Raw genomic sequence first — 18,903 nt, forward strand, 5'->3', positions numbered from 1 at the left:
GAAAGATAACGTAATCCATAAGTTTAACAAGAGTATCTCTTCAGATAGGAACTGGATATGTTTTTGGCACATGTACTTCTTATGTCTGCTTAAATGTGGACTTGGTGTACACCTGTAAGACCATGCTTGATTATTAGTCTGCCTTTTTATATAGCAAGTGAATACACAGGGCAACAGTTAAGATTGCATGGATGACTTTAAGTCAACAAACCAATTTCCAACTCTCCCTCCTTGCAGTCTCTTTCTGTGTTCTACTGCTTTCCAGCTTTCAATGTTCTAATTGCTTGTCATTGCCCTGTGTCTGTCTTGTATCTCTTAAGTTTCACAACAGCAATAAGGATGCAAGGACTTTCCAATAATATGGATGTGATGTATTTAACATTTACCAAGACAAGCTAGCTCATAAGCTATTACTTACTGTTTATAAGGAAACTTCAACAAAGGCATTCCTTAACACCTTAATTGTCTATTGTCTCAGAGTGAGTACTTATGGGTATTATTTTCCAATTTGCCAAAAGCATAGTCTAAAACTTGTATTTCAATGTCTCCAAGGTGGTTATGATGGCCAAAGAATGAAAGCAGACACTAACTGGGTTCTGTGCTAGTAAGGCACACCCATTTGGCAATCTGGTTTTAGTACACAATTGTAGACATAGTTGCTGACTAGCACTGATTGAACTTTGCCTGCAGGTTTCACACACAAGTGCTGATTCAACATAGTTTTTATGAGTAGTATATGGAGACTCCATGCACCCACTTTCAGGTGAGAAATGCTGTAGCTGACACAAAGCGACTTGTCACAGGATAAGTCAGTGACCAAGCGAGAACACACAGCCTCGTGGACGTAGCATTATCAGGAGAAGAAATATCCTATACCCTCAGTGGGTAAATATAAAATGTATATGTAATTTGCAGGAGTGCAGCAACCAAAGGCTTGCCCCATTTTTCAGACTACAAACTATGTTGGAGAATTTGTCAATACCTGTGGTGTATGAGCTGACTGCACAGGAATTTGCTGGATGGTTTGGGAGAGGAGGTGAAGAGGGAGATGACAACTATGTAAAGCTCACCCAGAGGCTCTCCAGGATTCCTCACGATTCATGTTCCTTCACCCCAATCTTCTCCAATTAACCCTCTACATCTTTGATTCCCTCATTCCTTGATACAAACTCCGATACTGTCAAACTGAGGCAGTTAGGTAGTGACTGTGATAATGGGGAGTACAAGAGAGAACTGGAGAAATGAGAAGTTCATGAGGATGCACCACCTTTAAAGAGTGAGGGGGAAATTGACTGTGCTTCCAAACTGAGGAGCTCCGAACACATGGCTTTTTGTCAGAAAAGAATATAGAAGCATAGAAGACACAGAAAAACTACAGCATAAAACAGGTCCTTCGGCCCCACAAGTTGTGCCGAACATATCCCTACCTTTTAGGCCTACCTATAACCCTCCATCCTATTAAGTCCCATGTACTCATCCAAGAGTCTCTTAAAAGACCCTATTGAGTTTGCCTCCACCACCACTTTTCACCACTTGAATATGATACAGAATTTGAGATTGATCTGGGAGGATGTGTGATAATATCAGTAGTTGAGTTCATGGCTTTTCTGTGCAGCAACATCATAGAAGCTTTGTCTTCTTTGCAGGTACCAAAGGAATAAGTACCATCTTAGCTGGTATCATTAACAGATCCCTGGCTAAGAAATGGCCAGTGACTAGCCATGGCCTCCATCTCCAGTGAATCTCTCATGACAATGCTTTCTATTTTCTCTCCTATTGATTCAATCAGGTTGCAGACCATGGGGCCTGTGATGCATTCTGCTATCCCTCAAGGCCTTTTGAAACCCTGATAGCTGCCATTTCTCAGGGCAGCATTTGTGTGTCAGGAACTGACCCAGGAGCAAAGATCAGAGCTCCAGCCTACAGCCACAAGCACCTTGCCATGACTTTCGAGCCAAGTTGTGAATCTTTTGAGGAGCATGAGAAATAACCACTTAAGATCCTGACCCTCGGGATGCATCGATGAGGGGGAGTAGAATTGGTGAAAGAAAGACATATGCAGACAATCAGTGAAGAAAAGTGGTTAATTTGTTTACACTGTGGAATTTGATAGCATGTGCTCTGACGTGGCACTTTGTTATTTGTGATGTTAGGAAAGGATAAGCTTAGTCCATACTGAGCTATTTGTTCAGTTGGCATTTATCAGTTTGTTCTTGTAGGGGAAAAGTGCATTGATTGTGTTGCAGAATGGGTGTTATATTGAAGGAAGGTCTCTTTAAAGTTTTTTTAAAGTTTAAAGTTTATTTATTAGTGTCACAAGTAGGCTTACATTAACACTGCAATGAGGTTACTATGAAAATCCCCTAGTCGCCACACTCTGGCTCCTGTTCAGGTACAATGAGGGAGAATTTCGCATGGCCAATGCACCTAATCAGCGCGTCTTTCAGCTTGTGGGAGGAAACCGGAGCACCTGGAGTAAACCCACGCAGACACAGGGAGAAGGTGCAAACTCCACACAGACAGCGAGCCAAGCTGGGAATCGAACCTGGATTCCTGGCACTGTGAGGCAGCAGTGCTAAACTCTGTGCCACCATGCCACCTATTTATTGGAAAGTTGGGGAAGAAGGGCAAAAGTGGACCATGCTGTGCAAAAGAGCCAATTTCAGTGATGATGTCCTTGAAGCAGTCACTGAGGAGTCCTTGGAGTGCCGTCTATTCTAATGCTCTTCTGCACGTAGACTGATCACTGACAGAGCCAAAGCTTGCAATGTCAAAAGTCAGCCCTCTGGAATGGTGAAGATATGAAGAATAGAACTGTTTGTGATGCAGGATTGAGAATGTACTGAATCCCTCCTGATCTGTCCAGGCAGCAAAAATATGTCTTTAAAAGATTATCCGCCTTCTGACCAAGTTTGAAGAACTACATGCCTGATCGGCATGAACAGGAGAGAAGCTCATCAGCCTTACAACAACAACTTGTATTTATATAATAACTTTAACAGAGTAAAAGATCCAAAGGCACTTAACGGAGAAGTTATAAATCAAGTTTTAGACTGAACCAAATAAGATATTGAAACAATGACACAAAGAGGCAAGTTTTAAGGAGTGTCTGAAAGGAGGAAAGAGGTAGAGAAGCAGACAGATTTACGGAGGGATTTCCAGCGCTTATGACCTTGACAGTTGAAGTAATTGCCACAGCGGTGGAGTAATTACAATGGGGAATGTGTAAGAGGCCAGAATAGAAGATATTGTAGGGAGTGTGGAGGGGGTTATGGGATATAGGGTGTCACAGGCTCAGGCAGGGCAAAACTGTGAAAACATTTTCAAACAGATGAGGATTTGAGATGAGATCTTCTTCCTTGAAGAGGACAATAAAGAGCTGACTTTCAAAATATTAAGGCATTATCATTTCCAGCATATCGGCTATCAGCACATAGGCTCCTCTACACACTGCAAGAAGTGCGAATGTTGAAATGCTAAAAGCCCTCCCTGGTGGAGGGTTTGCGATGGAACTCAGAAAACCTTTTACTATATCCTGGAAAACAACAAGCTCCTAACAGCGGATGGTCTCACCTCACTGCAGTCATGCTGTTGTATCAAAGGTTCCATATCAGTCACCTGGGTAAATGTGTGGCCATGCTGCACATTGCAATGATGCACCCAGCCTTGTATAACACAGAGCTCCCATAAATACCTGAAATAAACTCTTGTCAAAGAGGTTGAAAATTGTGGTTGCCATACAGAGCATTGCACACGGGAGGTAGTCATGCACTGAGTAATAGACTGGAAATCAGGTCAGCCTCCTAAATTTCAAATGCATCTGAAAAAAAGGTTTTTTGCGACTGCATGACAATTGACCCAAGGAATCCAAAGCAAAGGAGATTGTATTCCCAAGCTGATTACCAGCAAAGGTGACACTCCAGGCCCAGACTCTACTCTGGAGATTTGTTTGGAGGAGCACCCTACTCATTATGTGGGATATATATAAATGATTTGGAAGAAGGTGTAACTGGTGTTAGCAGCAAGTTTGCGGATGACACGAAGATGGCTGGACTTGCGGATAGCGATGAACATTGTCGGACAATACAGCAGGATATAGATAGGCTGGAAAATTGGGTGGAGAAATGGCAGATGGAATTTAATCCAGATAAATGTGAAGTGATGCATTTAGGAAGAACTATTGTAAGGGGGAGTTATACAATAAATGGCAGAGCCATCAAGAGTATAGAAACACAGAGGGACCTAGGTGTGCAAGTCCACAAATCCTTGAAGGTGGCAGCACAGGTGGAGAAGGTGGTGAAGAAGGCATATGGTATGCTTGCCTTTATAGGACGGGGTATAGAGTATAAAAGCTGGAGTCTGATGTTGCAGCTGTATAGAACGCTGGTTAGGCCACACTTGGAGTACTGCGTCCAGTTCTGGTTGCTGCACTACCAGAAGGATGTGGAGGCTTTAGAGAGAGTGCAGAGAAGGTTTACCAGGATGTTGCCTGGTGTGGAGGGTCTTAGCTATGAGGAGAGATTGGGTAAACTGGGCTTGTTCTCCCTGGAAAGACGGAGAATGAGGGGAGATCTAATAGAGGTGTACAAAATTATGAAGGGTATAGATAGGTGAACAGTGGGAAGCTTTTTCCCAGGTCGGAGGTGACGATCACGAGGGGTCACGGGCTCAAGGTGAGAGGGACGAGGATAACTCAGATATCAGAGGGACGTTTTTTACACAGAGTGGTGGGGGCCTGGAATGCGCTGCCAAGTAGGGTGGTAGAGGCAGACACGCTGGCATCGTTTAAGACTTACCTGGATAGTCACATGAGCAGTCTGGGAATGGAGGGATACAAACGAATGGTCTAGTTGGACCAATGAGCGGCACAGGCTTGGAGGGCCGAAGGGCCTGTTTCCTGTGCTGTACTGTTCTTTGTTCTTTGTTCATTGTCCAATGGATTTTAAATATTTAAACTGTTTAGATGCCTGCTACAGCTACAGGGGCTTGTGAAAGCTAGAAAATTTCCTGAGGCCTAAATGAAATGTGTCAAAAGAATGATCACAAACCTCGGGTGGTTAACTCTTAAATCGTCAGTGGTGTAGAAAATTAAAAAGATTCAGACATGAAAATTCTATGGCCTCCACAAAAAGTATGAGGTATACATGTGATCAAACCGTGTTTTCAGATTCTCTGAACTGAGTTTCCCTCAAATGAGTCCCCACACCAAGCATGAATCTTCCACAACTGACTATGGTTTGTGGTTTAACTTCAGAGCCAGTATTTGCTACATTTTTGCTCTTTCTGTTACTAAATTTGATTGCATCAAACCTCTGTGTGCTGAGGCGCATTGCATCAGTGTTAAAGCTGAACGCTGACTGACAATAGTGAAAGGTTTCAGTGTGCTAGTGTGTTCATCTATAGACAGTTGCTGCGTAAATGGTTGGTGATAGAACCATAGAACCACAGAACATTACAGCACAGAAACAGGCCTTTTGGCCCTTCTTGCCTGTGCCGAACCATTTTTGTGCCCAGTCCCAGTGACCTGCACCTGGACCATATCCCTCCACACCCCTCTCATCCATGTACCTGTCCAAGTTTGTCTTAAATGTTAAAAGTGAGCCCGCATTCACCACCTCATCTGGCAGCTCATTCCAAACTCCCACCACTCTGTGAAGAAGCCCCCCCCTAATATTCCCTTTAAACGTTTCCCCCCTCATCCTTAACCCATGTCCTCTAGTTATTTTCTCCCCGAGCCTCAGTGGAAAAAGCCTGCTTGCATTCACTCTATCTCTACCCATCATAATTTTATACACCTCTATCAAATCTCCCCTCATTCCTCTACGCTCCAGGGAATAAAGTCCTAACCTATTCAACCTTTCTCTGTAGCTCAGTTTCTCAAGTCTCGGCAACATCCTTGTGAACCTTCTCTGCACTCTTTCAACCTTATTAATATCCTTCCTGTAATTAGGTGACCAAAACTGCACACAATACTCTAAATTCGGCCTCACCAATGTCTTATACAACCTCACCATAACATTCCAACTCTTATACTCAATACTTTGATTTATAAAGGCCAATGTACCAAAAGCACTCTTTACGACCCTATCTACCTGTGACGCCACTTTTAGGGAATTATGTATCTGTATTCCCAGAACTCTCTGTTCTACTGCACTCTTCAGTGTCCTACCTTTATCTTGTATGTTCTACCTTGGTTTGTCCTTCCAAAGTGCAATACCTCACACTTGTCTGTATTAAACTCCATCTGCCATTTTTCAGCCCATTTTTCTAGCTGGTCCAAATCCCTCTGCAAGCTTTGAAAACCTTCCTCACTGTCCACTACACCTTTGTATCATCAGCAAACTTGCTGATCCAATTTACCACATTATCATCCAGATCATTGATATAGATGACAAACAGCAATGGACCCAGCACTAATCCCTGTGACACACCACTAGTCACAGGACTCCACTCAGAGAAGCAATCCTCCACTACCACTCCCTGGCTTCTTCCATTGATGTGGAGATGCCGGCGTTGGACTGGGGTGAACACGGTAAGAAGTCTCACAACACCAGGTTAAAGTCCAACAGGTTTATTTGGTAGCAAATACCATAAGCTTTCAGAGCACTGCTCCTTCGTCAGATGGAGTGGAAATGTGCTCTCAAACTGTGCAAACAGACAAAATCAAGTTGCAGAATACTGATTGCCTTCAAACAACCGCACAACCTCAATTGATGAAGACGAACATCTCGCCAAGGCCATCCCCACACCCCCACTTCTTGCCTTCAAACAACCGTAGGGCGGCACGGTAGCACAGTGGTTAGCACTGCTGCTTCACAGCTCCAGGGTCCTGGGTTCGATTCCCGGCTCGGGTCACTGTTTGTGTGGAGTTTGCACATTCTCCTCGTGTCTGCGTGGGTTTCCTCCGGGTGCTCCGGTTTCCTCCCACAGTCCAAAGATGTGCGGGTTAGGTTGATTGGCCAGGTTAAAAATTGTCCCCGAGATGTGTAGTTAGAGGGATCAGCGGGTAAATATGTGGGGGTAGGACCTGGGTGGGATTGTGGTCGGTGCAGACTTGATGGGCCGAATGGCCTCCTTCTGCACTGTAGGGTTTCTATATTCTATATATAACCGCACAACCTCAAACACCTCAGCACCTCACTGTACCACAAGCCCACGGATAACCTCATGATGCTCCACTTCTCCAGCTTCCACCCTAAACACATAAAAGAAGCCATCCCCTACGGACAAGCCCTCCGAATACACAGGATCTGCTCGGATGAGGAGGATCGCAACAGACACCTCCAGACGCTGAAAGATGCCCTCATAAGAACAGGATATGGCGCTCGACTCATCGATCAACAGTTCCGACGCGCCACAGCGAAAAACCGCACCGACCTCCTCAGAAGACAAACACGGGACACGGTGGACAGAGTACCCTTCGTCGTCCAGTACTTCCCCGGAGCGGAGAAGCTACGGCATCTCCTCCGGAGCCTTCAACATGTCATTGATGAAGACGAACATCTCGCCAAGGCCATCCCCACACCCCCACTTCTTGCCTTCAAACAACCACGCAACCTCAAACAGACCATTGTCCGCAGCAAACTACCCAGCCTTCAGGAGAACAGTGACCACGACACCACACAACCCTGCCACAGCAACCTCTGCAAGACGTGCCAGATCATCGACACGGATGCCATCATCTCACGTGAGAACACCATCTACTAAGTACATGGTACCTACTCTTGCAACTCGGCCAACATTGTCTACCTGATACGCTGCAGGAAAGGATGTCCCGAGGCATGGTACATTGGGGAAACCATGCAGACACTACGACAACGGATGAATGAACACCGCTCGACAATCACCAGGCAAGACTGTTCTCTTCCTGTGGGGGAGCACTTCAGCAGTCACAGGCATTCAGCCTTGGATCTTCGGGTAAGCGTTCTCCATGGCGGCCTTCACGACACACGACAGCGCAGAGTCGCTGAGCAGAAACTGATAGCCAAGTTCCGCACACATGAGGACGGCCTAAACCGGGATGTTGGATTTATGTCACATTATCAGTAACCCCCACAGCTTGCCTCCTGGGCTTGTAGAATCTCACGAGCTGTTCTGTCTGGAGACAATACACATTTCTTTAACCTGTGTTTAATGTTCCCTCCACCCACATTGTCTGTACCTTTAAGACCTGGCTGGCTGTAGGATTCGCATTCTAATCAGTATTCTGTAACTTGATTTTGTCTGTTTGCACTGTTTGAGAGCACATTTCCACTCCATCTGACGAAGGAGCAGCGCTCCGAAAGCTTATGGTGTTTGCTACCAAATAAACCTGTTGGACTTTAACCTGGTGTTGTGAGACATCTTACCGTGTTCTTCCATTGAGCCAATGTCTAATCCAATTTACTACCTCTCCATGTATACCTAGCGACTGAACCTTCCTGACTAACCTCCCATGCGGGACCTTGTCAAAGGCCTTACTGAAGTCCATGTCGACAATATCCACTGCCTTCCCTTCATTCACTTTCCTGGTAACCTCCTCGAAAAACTCGAATAGCTTGGTTAAACATGACCTACCACGCACAAAGCCATGTTGACTCTCCCTAATAAGTCCCTGTCTATCCAAATATTTGTAGATCCTATCTCTTAGTACTCCTTCCAATAATTTACCTACTACTGACGTCAAACTTACCGGCCTATAATTTCCCGCATTACTTTTTGAGCTTTTTTTAAACAACGGAACAACATGAGCTATCCTCCAATCATCCGGCACCTCACCCGTGGATACCGACATTTTAAATATATCTGCCAGGGCCCCTGCAATTTCAACACGAGTCTCCTTCAAGGTCCGAGGGAATACCCTGTCCGGTCCTGGGGATTTATCTACTCTGATTTGCCTCAAGACAGCAAGCATCTCCTCCCCTTTAATCTGTATAGGTTCCATGACCTCCCTACTTGTTTGCCTTATTTCCATAGACTCCATGCCAGTTTCCTTAGTAAATACGGATGCAAAAAAACCATTTAATTTCTCCCCCATTTCTTTTGGTTCCATACATAGCCGACCACTCTGATCTTCAAGAGGACCAATTTTATCCCTTACTATCCTTTTGCTCTTAATATACCTGTAGAAGCTCTTAGGATTATCCTTCACCTTGTCTGCCAAAGCAACCTCATGTCTTCTTTTAGCCCTCCTGATTTCTTTCTTAAGTAGTTTCTTGCACTTTTTATACTCTTCAAGCATCTTATTTGCTCCCTGTTGCCTATACATGTCATACATCTCTCTCTTCTTCTTTATCAGAGTTCCAATATCCCTCGAGAACCAAGGTTCCTTATTCTTATTCACTTTGCCTTTAATCCTGACAGGAACATACAAACTCTGCACTTTCAAAATTTCTCCTTTGAAGGCCTCCCACTTACCATTCACATCCTTGCTAGAGAACAGCCTGTCCCAATCCACGCTTTTTAGATCCTTTCTCATTTCTTCAAATTTGGCCTTTTTCCAGTTTAGAACCTCAACCCGAGGACCAGATCGATCTTTATCCATGATTAAGTTGAAACTACTGGCATTATGATCGCTGGAACCAAAGTGTTCCCCTACACACACTTCCGTCACTTGTCCTAACTCGTTTCCTAATAGGAGATCTAATATTGCATCCTGTCTAGTTGGTACCTCTATATATTGATTTAGAAAATTTTCCTGAACACATTTTACACACTCTAACCCGTCTCGACCTTTAACAGTATGGGAGTCCCAATGTATATGTGGAAAATTAAAATCCCCTACTATCACAACTTTATGTTTCCTGCAGTTGTCTGCTATCTCTCTGCAGATTTGCTCCTCCAATTCTCGCTGACTATTGGGTGGTCTATAATACAATCCCATTAATGTGGTCATACCTTTCCTGTTTCTCAGCTCCACCCATATGGCCTCGGTAGACAAGCCCTCTAATCTGTCCTGCCTGAGCACTGCTGTAACATTTTCCCTGACTAGCAATGCCACCCCCCATCCTTCATCCCTCTGCCTTTATCACGTCTGAAACATTGGAACCCTGGAACATTGAGCTGCCAGTCCTGCCCCTCCTGTAGCCAAGTTTCGCTAATGGCTATAGTGTCATAATTCCATGTGTCGATCCATGCCCTCAGCTTGTCTGCCTTCCCCACAATACTCCTGGCATTGAAATAGACACACCTCAGAAGATTATTACCACCTCACACAACCCTTCTATTTGTGATTTTGCATGAACTATTAACATCATTTATTTTCACCCCCGCTCCACTATCTGCTCTGACACTCTGGTTCCTATCCCCCTGCAAATCTAGTTTAAACCCTCCCCAATAACATTCGCAAACCTCCCTGCAAGTATATTGGTCCCCTTTGTAGTTCAGGCGTAACCAGTCTCTCTTGTACAGGCCCCACCTGCCCCAGAAGACCTGGGCGGCACGGTAGCACAGTGGTTAGCACTGCTGCTTCACAGCTCCAGAGACCTGGGTTCGATTCCCGGCTTGGGTCACTGTCTGTGTGGAGTTTGCACATTCTCCTCGTGTCTGTGTGGGTTCCCTCCGGGTGCTCCGGTTTCCTCCCACAGTCCAAAGATGTGCGGGTCAGGTTGATTGGCCATGCTAAAATTGCCCCTTAGTGTCCTGGGATGTGTAGATTAGAGGGATTAGCGGGTAAAATATGTAGGGATATGGGGGTGGGGCCTGGGTGGGATTGTGGTCGGTGCAGACTCGATGGGCCGAATGGCCTCTTTCTGTACTGTAGGGTTTCTATGATAAGACGTCCCAATGATCTAGAAATCTGAAACCCTGCCCCCTACACCAGTTCCTCAGCCACATGTTCATCCGCCCGAGCATCCTACTCTTACCCTCACTGGCACGTGGCACAGGTAGCAATCCTGAGATTACTACCCTCGGGGTCCTGCTTTTTAACTTCCTACCAAGCTCTCTATACTCAGACTTCAGGACCTCCTCACTCTTCCTTCCTACGTCATTGGTACCAATGTGTACCATGACATCTGGCTGATCACCCTCCCACTTCAGAATGCTGTGCACGCGATCAGAGACATTCCTGACGCTGGCACCCGGGGGGCAACAAACCATCCGGGAGTCTCTGTCACGACCACAGAACCTCCTGTCTGTACCTCTGACTATCGAGTCCCCTATCACTACCGCTCTCCTCTTCTTCCACCCTCCCTTCTGTGCTGCAGAACCAGACTCAGTGCCAGAGATCCGGCTGCCGCAGCTTGTCCCAGGTAAGGCATCCCCCACAACAGTATCCAAATCGGTATACCTGTTGTGGAGGGGAATGGCCACAGGGAAACCCTGCTCTGCCTGCCCTTTCCCTCGCTTGACGGTAACCCAATTACCTGTGCTCTGTGCCTTTGGCGTAACTGCCTCATCATAGAAAGAATCATAGAAACCCTACAGTACAGAAAGAGGCCATTCGGCCCATCGAGTCTGCACCGACCACAATCCCACCCAGGCCCTACCCCCATATCCCTACATATTTTAACCGCTAATCCCTCTAATCTACACATCCCAGGACACTAAGGGGCAATTTTTTTAGTATGGCCAATCAACCTAACCCGCACATCTTTGGATTATGGGAGGAAACCGGAGCACCCGGAGGAAACCCACGCAGACACGAGGAGAATGTGCAAACTCCACACAGACAGTGACCCGAGCCGGGAATCGAACCCAGGACCCTGGAGCTGTGAAGCAGCAGTGCTAACCACTGTGCCACCGTGCCGCCTCCCTGAAGCTACCATCTATAAACTCCTCATTCTCCCGAATGATTCGGAGGTCATCCAGCTCCTGCTCCAGTTCCCTAACGCGGTTTGTTAGGAGCTGCAGCTGGATGCACCTCCTGCAGGTGTCATTGTCAGGGACACCGGAGGTCTCCCTGACTTCCCAAATCCTGCAAGAGAAGCATTCCAACATCCTGCCTGGCATTCTTTCTCCTCTGAAGAAACAAAAACAACTTACCGGAACCTACCCTCGCCTCTGCCTGTTCATGCCGGAGCCTGTTTGAGCCAAAGCCGTCCCACTCTGCTCCCTCTCACTCCGCCGCCCACTCACAACGCTGCCCACTGGATAGTGCGGCCTGCTTTTTAAACCTTCCGCGCACGCTACTGGCTGACGTCAGAGAAAAAAAAACTCCCCAGATCTCACTGGGGCCTACTTCCGGTTTTAGACTTCCGGCTGCCTTACAAAAACTCCGAAAAAAGAAAAAAAAATTAAGTTATAAATCCCTCTTTCCTACTAGCTTTCCTCTCTTGAATCACCTCTCTAGCTGCTCCTCTGGAACAATGAGTGATGTGGTATTGTTAATCCTGATGAGGAGTAATTGTGGCATTGGAGACAAAATTTGCAGGCTCTATTATTTACATTTCCCACTCTATCTTTGACCCTTGATTATTCTCTAAACTGACAGAAAGATAATATATTACAATAAATGCTGGCTCCAAATACGTAGTTCATTCACTCATGTTTCATCTGACTCTGCTCACACAAAGTGCAGAACATGAGGTATCTTACCATGGCACATAACATTATTTTAAGTGCTCCAGTGCAACATTGAGTTTAATAATCACAGTAAGTATTATGGCTTAAGTACTTGCAGCATGGAATGTCTGTTGAGCTCCATATCATGGCTTGTAACAGGCCTGAGCTACTTTTGAATTGGTCTTCCTGTTCAGTGCTTTGCAGATAAAGTGATCAGCTTCCATTAACTTGCTTAAATCTATTCCCTGGAGTCAATAAAGAAAGAAAACATCTTTAAAAAGTGGCACTAACAATAAATATTTACACATCTTCTACCTTAGAATAGATACAGAAATCAATAAGGAAACTAAATGAAGTATTAACAGAAAGGAAATTGGAAAATCAGGCTTTTCATCAATACAGATTTACATCAATACAGATCAACATTTAAGGTTTATGGTCTTGAACTGGGACATTGTTCCAGGCTGTTTGCTTAACTTTAGTGACTGATAGTGAAACCCACAAATTGGCTGGGCTGGATTTGTCCTGCTTTTTATGGGCAGGACATACCTGGGTGATTTTCCACATTGCTGGGTAGATGCCAGAGTTGTAGCTGTACTGGAACAGTTGACTCATGGCATGGCTAGTTCTGGACCACAGATTGTCAGTACAATTGCCAGAATATTGTCAGGGTCCATAGTCTTTGCAGTATCCAGTGCCTTCAGCTGTTTCTTGATATCATGTGGAGTGAATCAAATTGGCTAAAGACTGGCTATGATGCGTAGGGACCTCTGGATAAAGCCAAGATGAATCATCCACTTGGCACTTCTGGCTGAGGATTGTTGCAAATGTTTCAATCTTATCTTTTGCACTGACATGCTGGGCTCTGCCATCATCGAGGATGGGAATATTTGTGGAATCTCCTTCTCCAGTGAGTTGTTGAATTGTCCACCACCATTCATGGCTGGATGTGGCAGGACTGCAGAGCTTAGATCTTAGCTCTGTCTATCTCTTGCTGCTTATGCTGTTTGGCATGCAATAATCCCGTCTTGTAGCTTCACCAGGTTGACATCTCATTTTTAGGTATGCCTGGTGTGCTCTTGCACTCTTCACTGAACAAGGGTTGATCCCCTGGCTTGGTCGAAGTGGTGAAGTGGGGGATACGCCAGGCATTGAGGTTACAGATTGAATGCAATTCTGCTACTGCTGGTGGCCCACAGCAGCTCATGATTGCCCAGTCTTGAGTTGCTAGATCTATTTGAAATTTATCCCATTTAGCACAGTGGTAGTGCCACACAGCATGATGAAGGGTATCCTCAAAGTGAAGACAGGACTTTGTCTCCACAAGGACTGTGTGGTGGTCACTCCTACCGATACCATCATGGACATCTGCAGTAGATGGAGGTATGCAAAATCATGAGGGGTCTAGACAGAGTAGATAAAAATTGGCAGAAGGTTGAGAACCAGAGGATTTAAGATGATTGGTAAAAGATACAACTGTCACATGCAAATATATTTTTTACACAGTGACTGGTTAAGATTAGGAATGCACTGCTTGGGTGTTGTGAAGGTCCATTCGATCATGGCTTTCAAAATTAAATTGGATAAGCACTAGAAATGAAGTTTGCAGGGCTACAGGAAAAGGGTGTGGCAGTGGGACCAACTGAGTTGTTCTTGCAGAGATCTGGTATAATTATGATGGGCTGAATGGTCTTCTGTGCAGTAACCATTCTATGATTTGATTAATGCCATTGAATGTGGAGTGGTGGTGTTAATGTTCTCTCTTGTTGGAGATGACTATTGGCTGAAACTTCTGTGATGTGAATGTCAGTTCTCATTTACTATGTCTAAGTGTCATTCAGGTCTTGCTGCATGCATGTAAGGACTGCTTCAGTACATGAGGAATTACAAATGGAGCAGAATACTGTGCAATCATTAGCGAACAGCCCCCGCCGCCTTTGACTTTAATTTTTAAAGCAAGTATGGAATACTGGCCTTGATCAATAGAGGAATTGAGTTTAGAAATCGGGAGATAATGCTGCAGTTGTATAGGACCCTGGTCAGACCCCACCTGGAGTACTGTGCCCAGTTCTGGTCGCCTCATTACAGAAAGGATGTGGAAGCCATAGGATGGGTGCAGAGGAGATTTACGAGGATGTTGCCGGGATTAAGTGGTATGCCTTATGAGGATAGGTTGAGAGAGTTAGGTCTATTCTCCTTGGAGAGGCGAAGGATGAGAGGTGACCTGATAGAGGTGTATAGGATGTTGAGAGGTATTGATAGAGTGGATTCTCAGAGGCTTTTACCGAGGATCTGAAATGGTTGTCACGAGAGGCCACAGGTTTAGGGTGCTGGGGAGTAGGTATAGAGGAGATGTTAGGGGTAAGTTTTTTACTCAGAGGGTGGTGTGTGCGAGGAATCGGCTGCCGGTAGTGGTGGTGGAAGCGGATTCGATTGAGTCTTTTAAGAGACTTTTGGATAGGTTCATGGAGGTTAGTAAGATGGAGGGTTCTAGATGAGCCTAGAAGGTAAGGAAATTGTTCGGCGCAACTTGTGGGCTGAAGGGCCAGTTTGTGCTGTAGCTTTTCCAAGTTCTATGTTCTAAGCAGTTTAAAATAGTGGGGGTTAAGACATTGGGCCCGATTTTACCAAAACCTCACACGGTAAAGTTGGGCGTCGGGCCTATACCGTGATCTGCACCCGATTCCGAGCAGATCGCGGCTTTACCGACACCCGATTCGGGCGCGGGTCCGGCTCGCGCCCGAATCGGGCGGCCCGGCGATTTAAATGCATCAGCATGCATTTAAATCGACTTAATGAACCGCGTGCCCAACCCTACCGCCAAATCCCACTTTACCGTCTTCTGGCCTGTTCCGGATCCGCGCTTTTAGCGACCTGCAGAATAAAAGTCCGAAGCGGATTTCTATTCTGCAGGGGAACCTCCGAAGCCCTCTCTGCCCTTGTGAAGTCACCATCCTCCTCGACCATCCTTCGCGGACCCCCCTGCCCCCCACACCTGGGATCAGACCCCCCTGGGAGGCAGGCCCCCCTCGGCAGAGCACATCCCCAACCTACCTCGATCGCTGGTCTCCCTCCACCATATTTCCTTTAGCAAGATAAGCTGTATGTTCCTCAGCTAGATCCACTTTGGTCAACACAAAGATGGTCCTTCTGCCTTGTGGGTCCATCTGGCTCACCAAGTCAGTTACAATACTGCGTTCAGCATCTACTGAACCATCTTGGATATAAAGGATAATGAATGGCACTGGTCGATCTCCCTGGTGTTATCAGTACTGTAACATCAGGAATGGCTGCCGACACCAAGGATATAATTTTTAGCATAAGCAAGGCTTACATGCAGAACCCTAATGCCATTATCCTTTGTATCCAAGATGGTTCAGTAGATGCTGACTTGGTGAGTCAGATGGACCCGCCACACCCCCTCTCCTCCTCCCCGCCACCACCCCCCCCCCCACTCCCCAGATGATCTGGGTCAGAGAGCCGCTCTCTCTGCTTTTTTCTCCCCGCCCGGGCGTGCTGCTTCGGATTTTTTTTCGAACTGCGCAGTTCAGAGCTCCGATCGGTCTGGCAGCACTAAGCCCCGCCCACAGCACCAATCGGACCGGAGCCGGCAAAACATGTATGGGCGCACTGGAAAGAGGATTCCAGGCTCGGATCTATTTGACGCCCAGATTCGGCACTTAGACTCAAAATGGTAAAATCAGGCCCATTGTCTTGAGGCATTCCTGCAGTGATGTTCTGGGGCTATGATGATTGGCCTTCAACAAGTACAACCATCTTCCTTTGTGCCAAGTATCACTCAAGTCATTGGTTGGTTTTCCTTTTGGTTCCTATTCACTTGAATTCTGCTAGAGTGGCCTTAGTTTATAAAGTTTATTTATTAGTCACAAGTAAGGCTTACATTAACACTGCAATGAAGTTACTGTGAAATTCTCCTAGTTGCCACAGTCCGGCGCCTGTTCGGGTCACTGCACCTAACCAACATGACTTTCAGAATGTGGGAGGAAATTGAAGCACCCGGAGGAAACTCTCGTAGACATAGGGAGAATGTGCAAACTCCACACAGACAGTGACCCAAGCCAGGAATCGAACCCAGGTCCCTGGCGCTGTGAAGCAGCAGTGCTGACCATTGTGCTACCGTGCCACACTTAATTAAATACTGCCTTAACCTGGGAAAGTCAAACAATCCTCATTCCCTTACTATTTTGCAAGGATATTTTCTGGAGTTTGCTAATGCAATATGGTTCAGATGTGCCTCTCCATTAGTGAAGCCCAGGTGATTCCCCGAAGGGAGGAAAGTGAAATGAAAACTTCAGTGTTGGCTGCTGTCATACACTTCCTCGGAATGGGTCGTAAAGCATCACCTGCAGAGGCCCTGAGAGAAGATTATCTGTCAAACCTCATTGTACAAGATGCTATGGAACAGAACAATTGGAGGAAAAGGAGTAATGTGCAAATATTTTACAGGAAAGAGAGTCCAATCCTCAAAAGTTGAAGCATCTCATTTGATTCAACTCTTTTCAATGAGTCAGCCACAAGGAGTTAACTTATACTAGTGGTCTAATCATTGTGAGATTATACCAGCACGATATGCCTGTTTTTGAGAGGTTTGCAGCAACTGCTCTTATTCATCTGCACTTGCAGCTCTGGACATAAATAGGAGATAGATAACCATTGTTAAATTAAGTTACAATAATTAGAATTGAGACTTAATTTTAATGCAAGTGCGAATGTAGCTAATATATTTCCAGAAAGCCTGTTGTTTTACATTTATTTTGTGATCTCAGGAGTACAAAACAAGATAAAATTTAACTAAATTACTACGCTTTTTTTTCTTGATTTGTAATGGTAAAGTTGAGGCCATGTGGCGCAGTGGGTCACGTCCCTATCTCTGAGCCAGAAGCTCCGGGTTCAAGTATCACTCCAGGACTTAATGACAATAATGGGGCCGAACAGGTTGATTACCAACTTGTAAATCCTTCTCACATATGCCAATGACAAATCATAACAGTGGGGGAGATTCCTGCTCAGCTATGTGATGGAAATAAATCGAAGCCTCTCCCATCACTATTCATGATGTGAAGATGCTGACGTTGGACTGAAGTGGGCACAGTAAGAAGTCTCACAACACCAGGTTAAAGTCCAATAGGTTTATTTGGTATCACGAGCTTTCAGAGTGCTGCTCCTACAAATACATAAAGGGCCAAAGAGTAACAAGGGAGAGAGTAGGGCCTCTTAAGGATCAACAAGGTCATCTGTGTGCGGATCCACAAGAGATGGGTGAGATCCTAAATGAATATTTCTCATCCGTATTTACTGTTGAGAAAAGCATGGATGTGAGGGAACTTGGGGAAATAAATAGTGATGTCTTGAGAAGTGTACATATTACAGAGAAAGAGGTGCTGGAAGTCTTAAAGCGCATCAAGGTAAATAAATCCCCAGGACCTGATGAAGTGTATCCCAGGACGTTGTGGGAGGCTAGGAAGGAAATTGCAGGTCCCCTAGCAGAGATATTTGAATCATCGATAGTCACGGGTGAGGTGCCTGAAGATTGGAGGGTGGCAAATGTTGTGCCTTTGTTTAAAAAGGGCTGCAGGGAAAAGCCTGGGAACTACAGGTCAGTGAGCCTCACATCTGTGGTGGGTAAGTTGTTGGAAGGCATTTTGAGAGACAGGATCTACAGGCATTTAGAGACACAAGGACTGATTAGAGACAGTCAGCATGGCTTTGTGAGTGGAAAATCATGTCTCACAAATTTGATTGAGTTTTTTGAAGGGGTAACCAAGAAGGTAGATGAGAGCAGTGCAGTTGATGTTGTCTACATGGACTTTAGCAAGGCCTTTTAACAAGGTAGGTTGTTGCATAAGGTTAAATCTCATGGATCCAGGGTGAGGTAGCAAAATGGATACAAAATTGGCTTCTTGACAGAAGCCAGAGGGTGGTTGTAGAGGGTTGTTTTTCAAACTGGAGGCCAGTGACCAGCGGTGTGCCTCAGGGATCAGTGCTGGGTCCACTGTTATTTGTCATTTATATTAATGATTTGGATGAGAATATAGGGGTTAGTAAGTTTGCAGATGACACCAAGATTGGTGGTATAGTGGACAGTGAAGAAAGTTATCTCTGATTGCAACAGGATCTTGATCAATTGGGCCAGTGGGCTGACGAATGGCAGATGGGAGTTTAATTTAGATAAATGTGAGGTGATGTATTTTGGTAGATTGAACCAGGGCAGGACTTACGCAGTTAATAGTAGGGCGTTGGGGAGAGTTACAGAACAAAGAGACCGAGGGGTATATGTTCATAGCTCCTTGAAAGTGGAGTCACAGGTGGACAGAGTGCTGAAGAAGGCATTCAGCATGCTTGGTTTCATCGGTCAGAACATTGAATACAGGAGTTGGAATGTCTTGTTGAAGTTGTACA

General features: G+C 45.6%; 1 protein-coding gene across 1 annotated transcript in view; it reads right to left on the minus strand.

Annotated features, from left to right (window-relative positions):
- Positions 1-12,626: 12,626 nt before the first annotated feature.
- The window catches only part of hmgcll1 (3-hydroxymethyl-3-methylglutaryl-CoA lyase like 1), a 171,667-nt gene continuing 165,390 nt past the window's right edge, over positions 12,627-18,903 (minus strand). Inside the window, exon 9 of the mRNA XM_078213591.1 lies at positions 12,627-12,728. Coding sequence (XP_078069717.1) covers positions 12,627-12,728 — 102 coding nt within the window. The remainder of the gene's footprint in view (positions 12,729-18,903) is intronic.

The sequence above is a fragment of the Mustelus asterias genome, chromosome 5, assembly GCF_964213995.1.
Source record: "Mustelus asterias chromosome 5, sMusAst1.hap1.1, whole genome shotgun sequence".
In the NCBI taxonomy this organism is placed as follows: domain Eukaryota; kingdom Metazoa; phylum Chordata; class Chondrichthyes; order Carcharhiniformes; family Triakidae; genus Mustelus; species Mustelus asterias.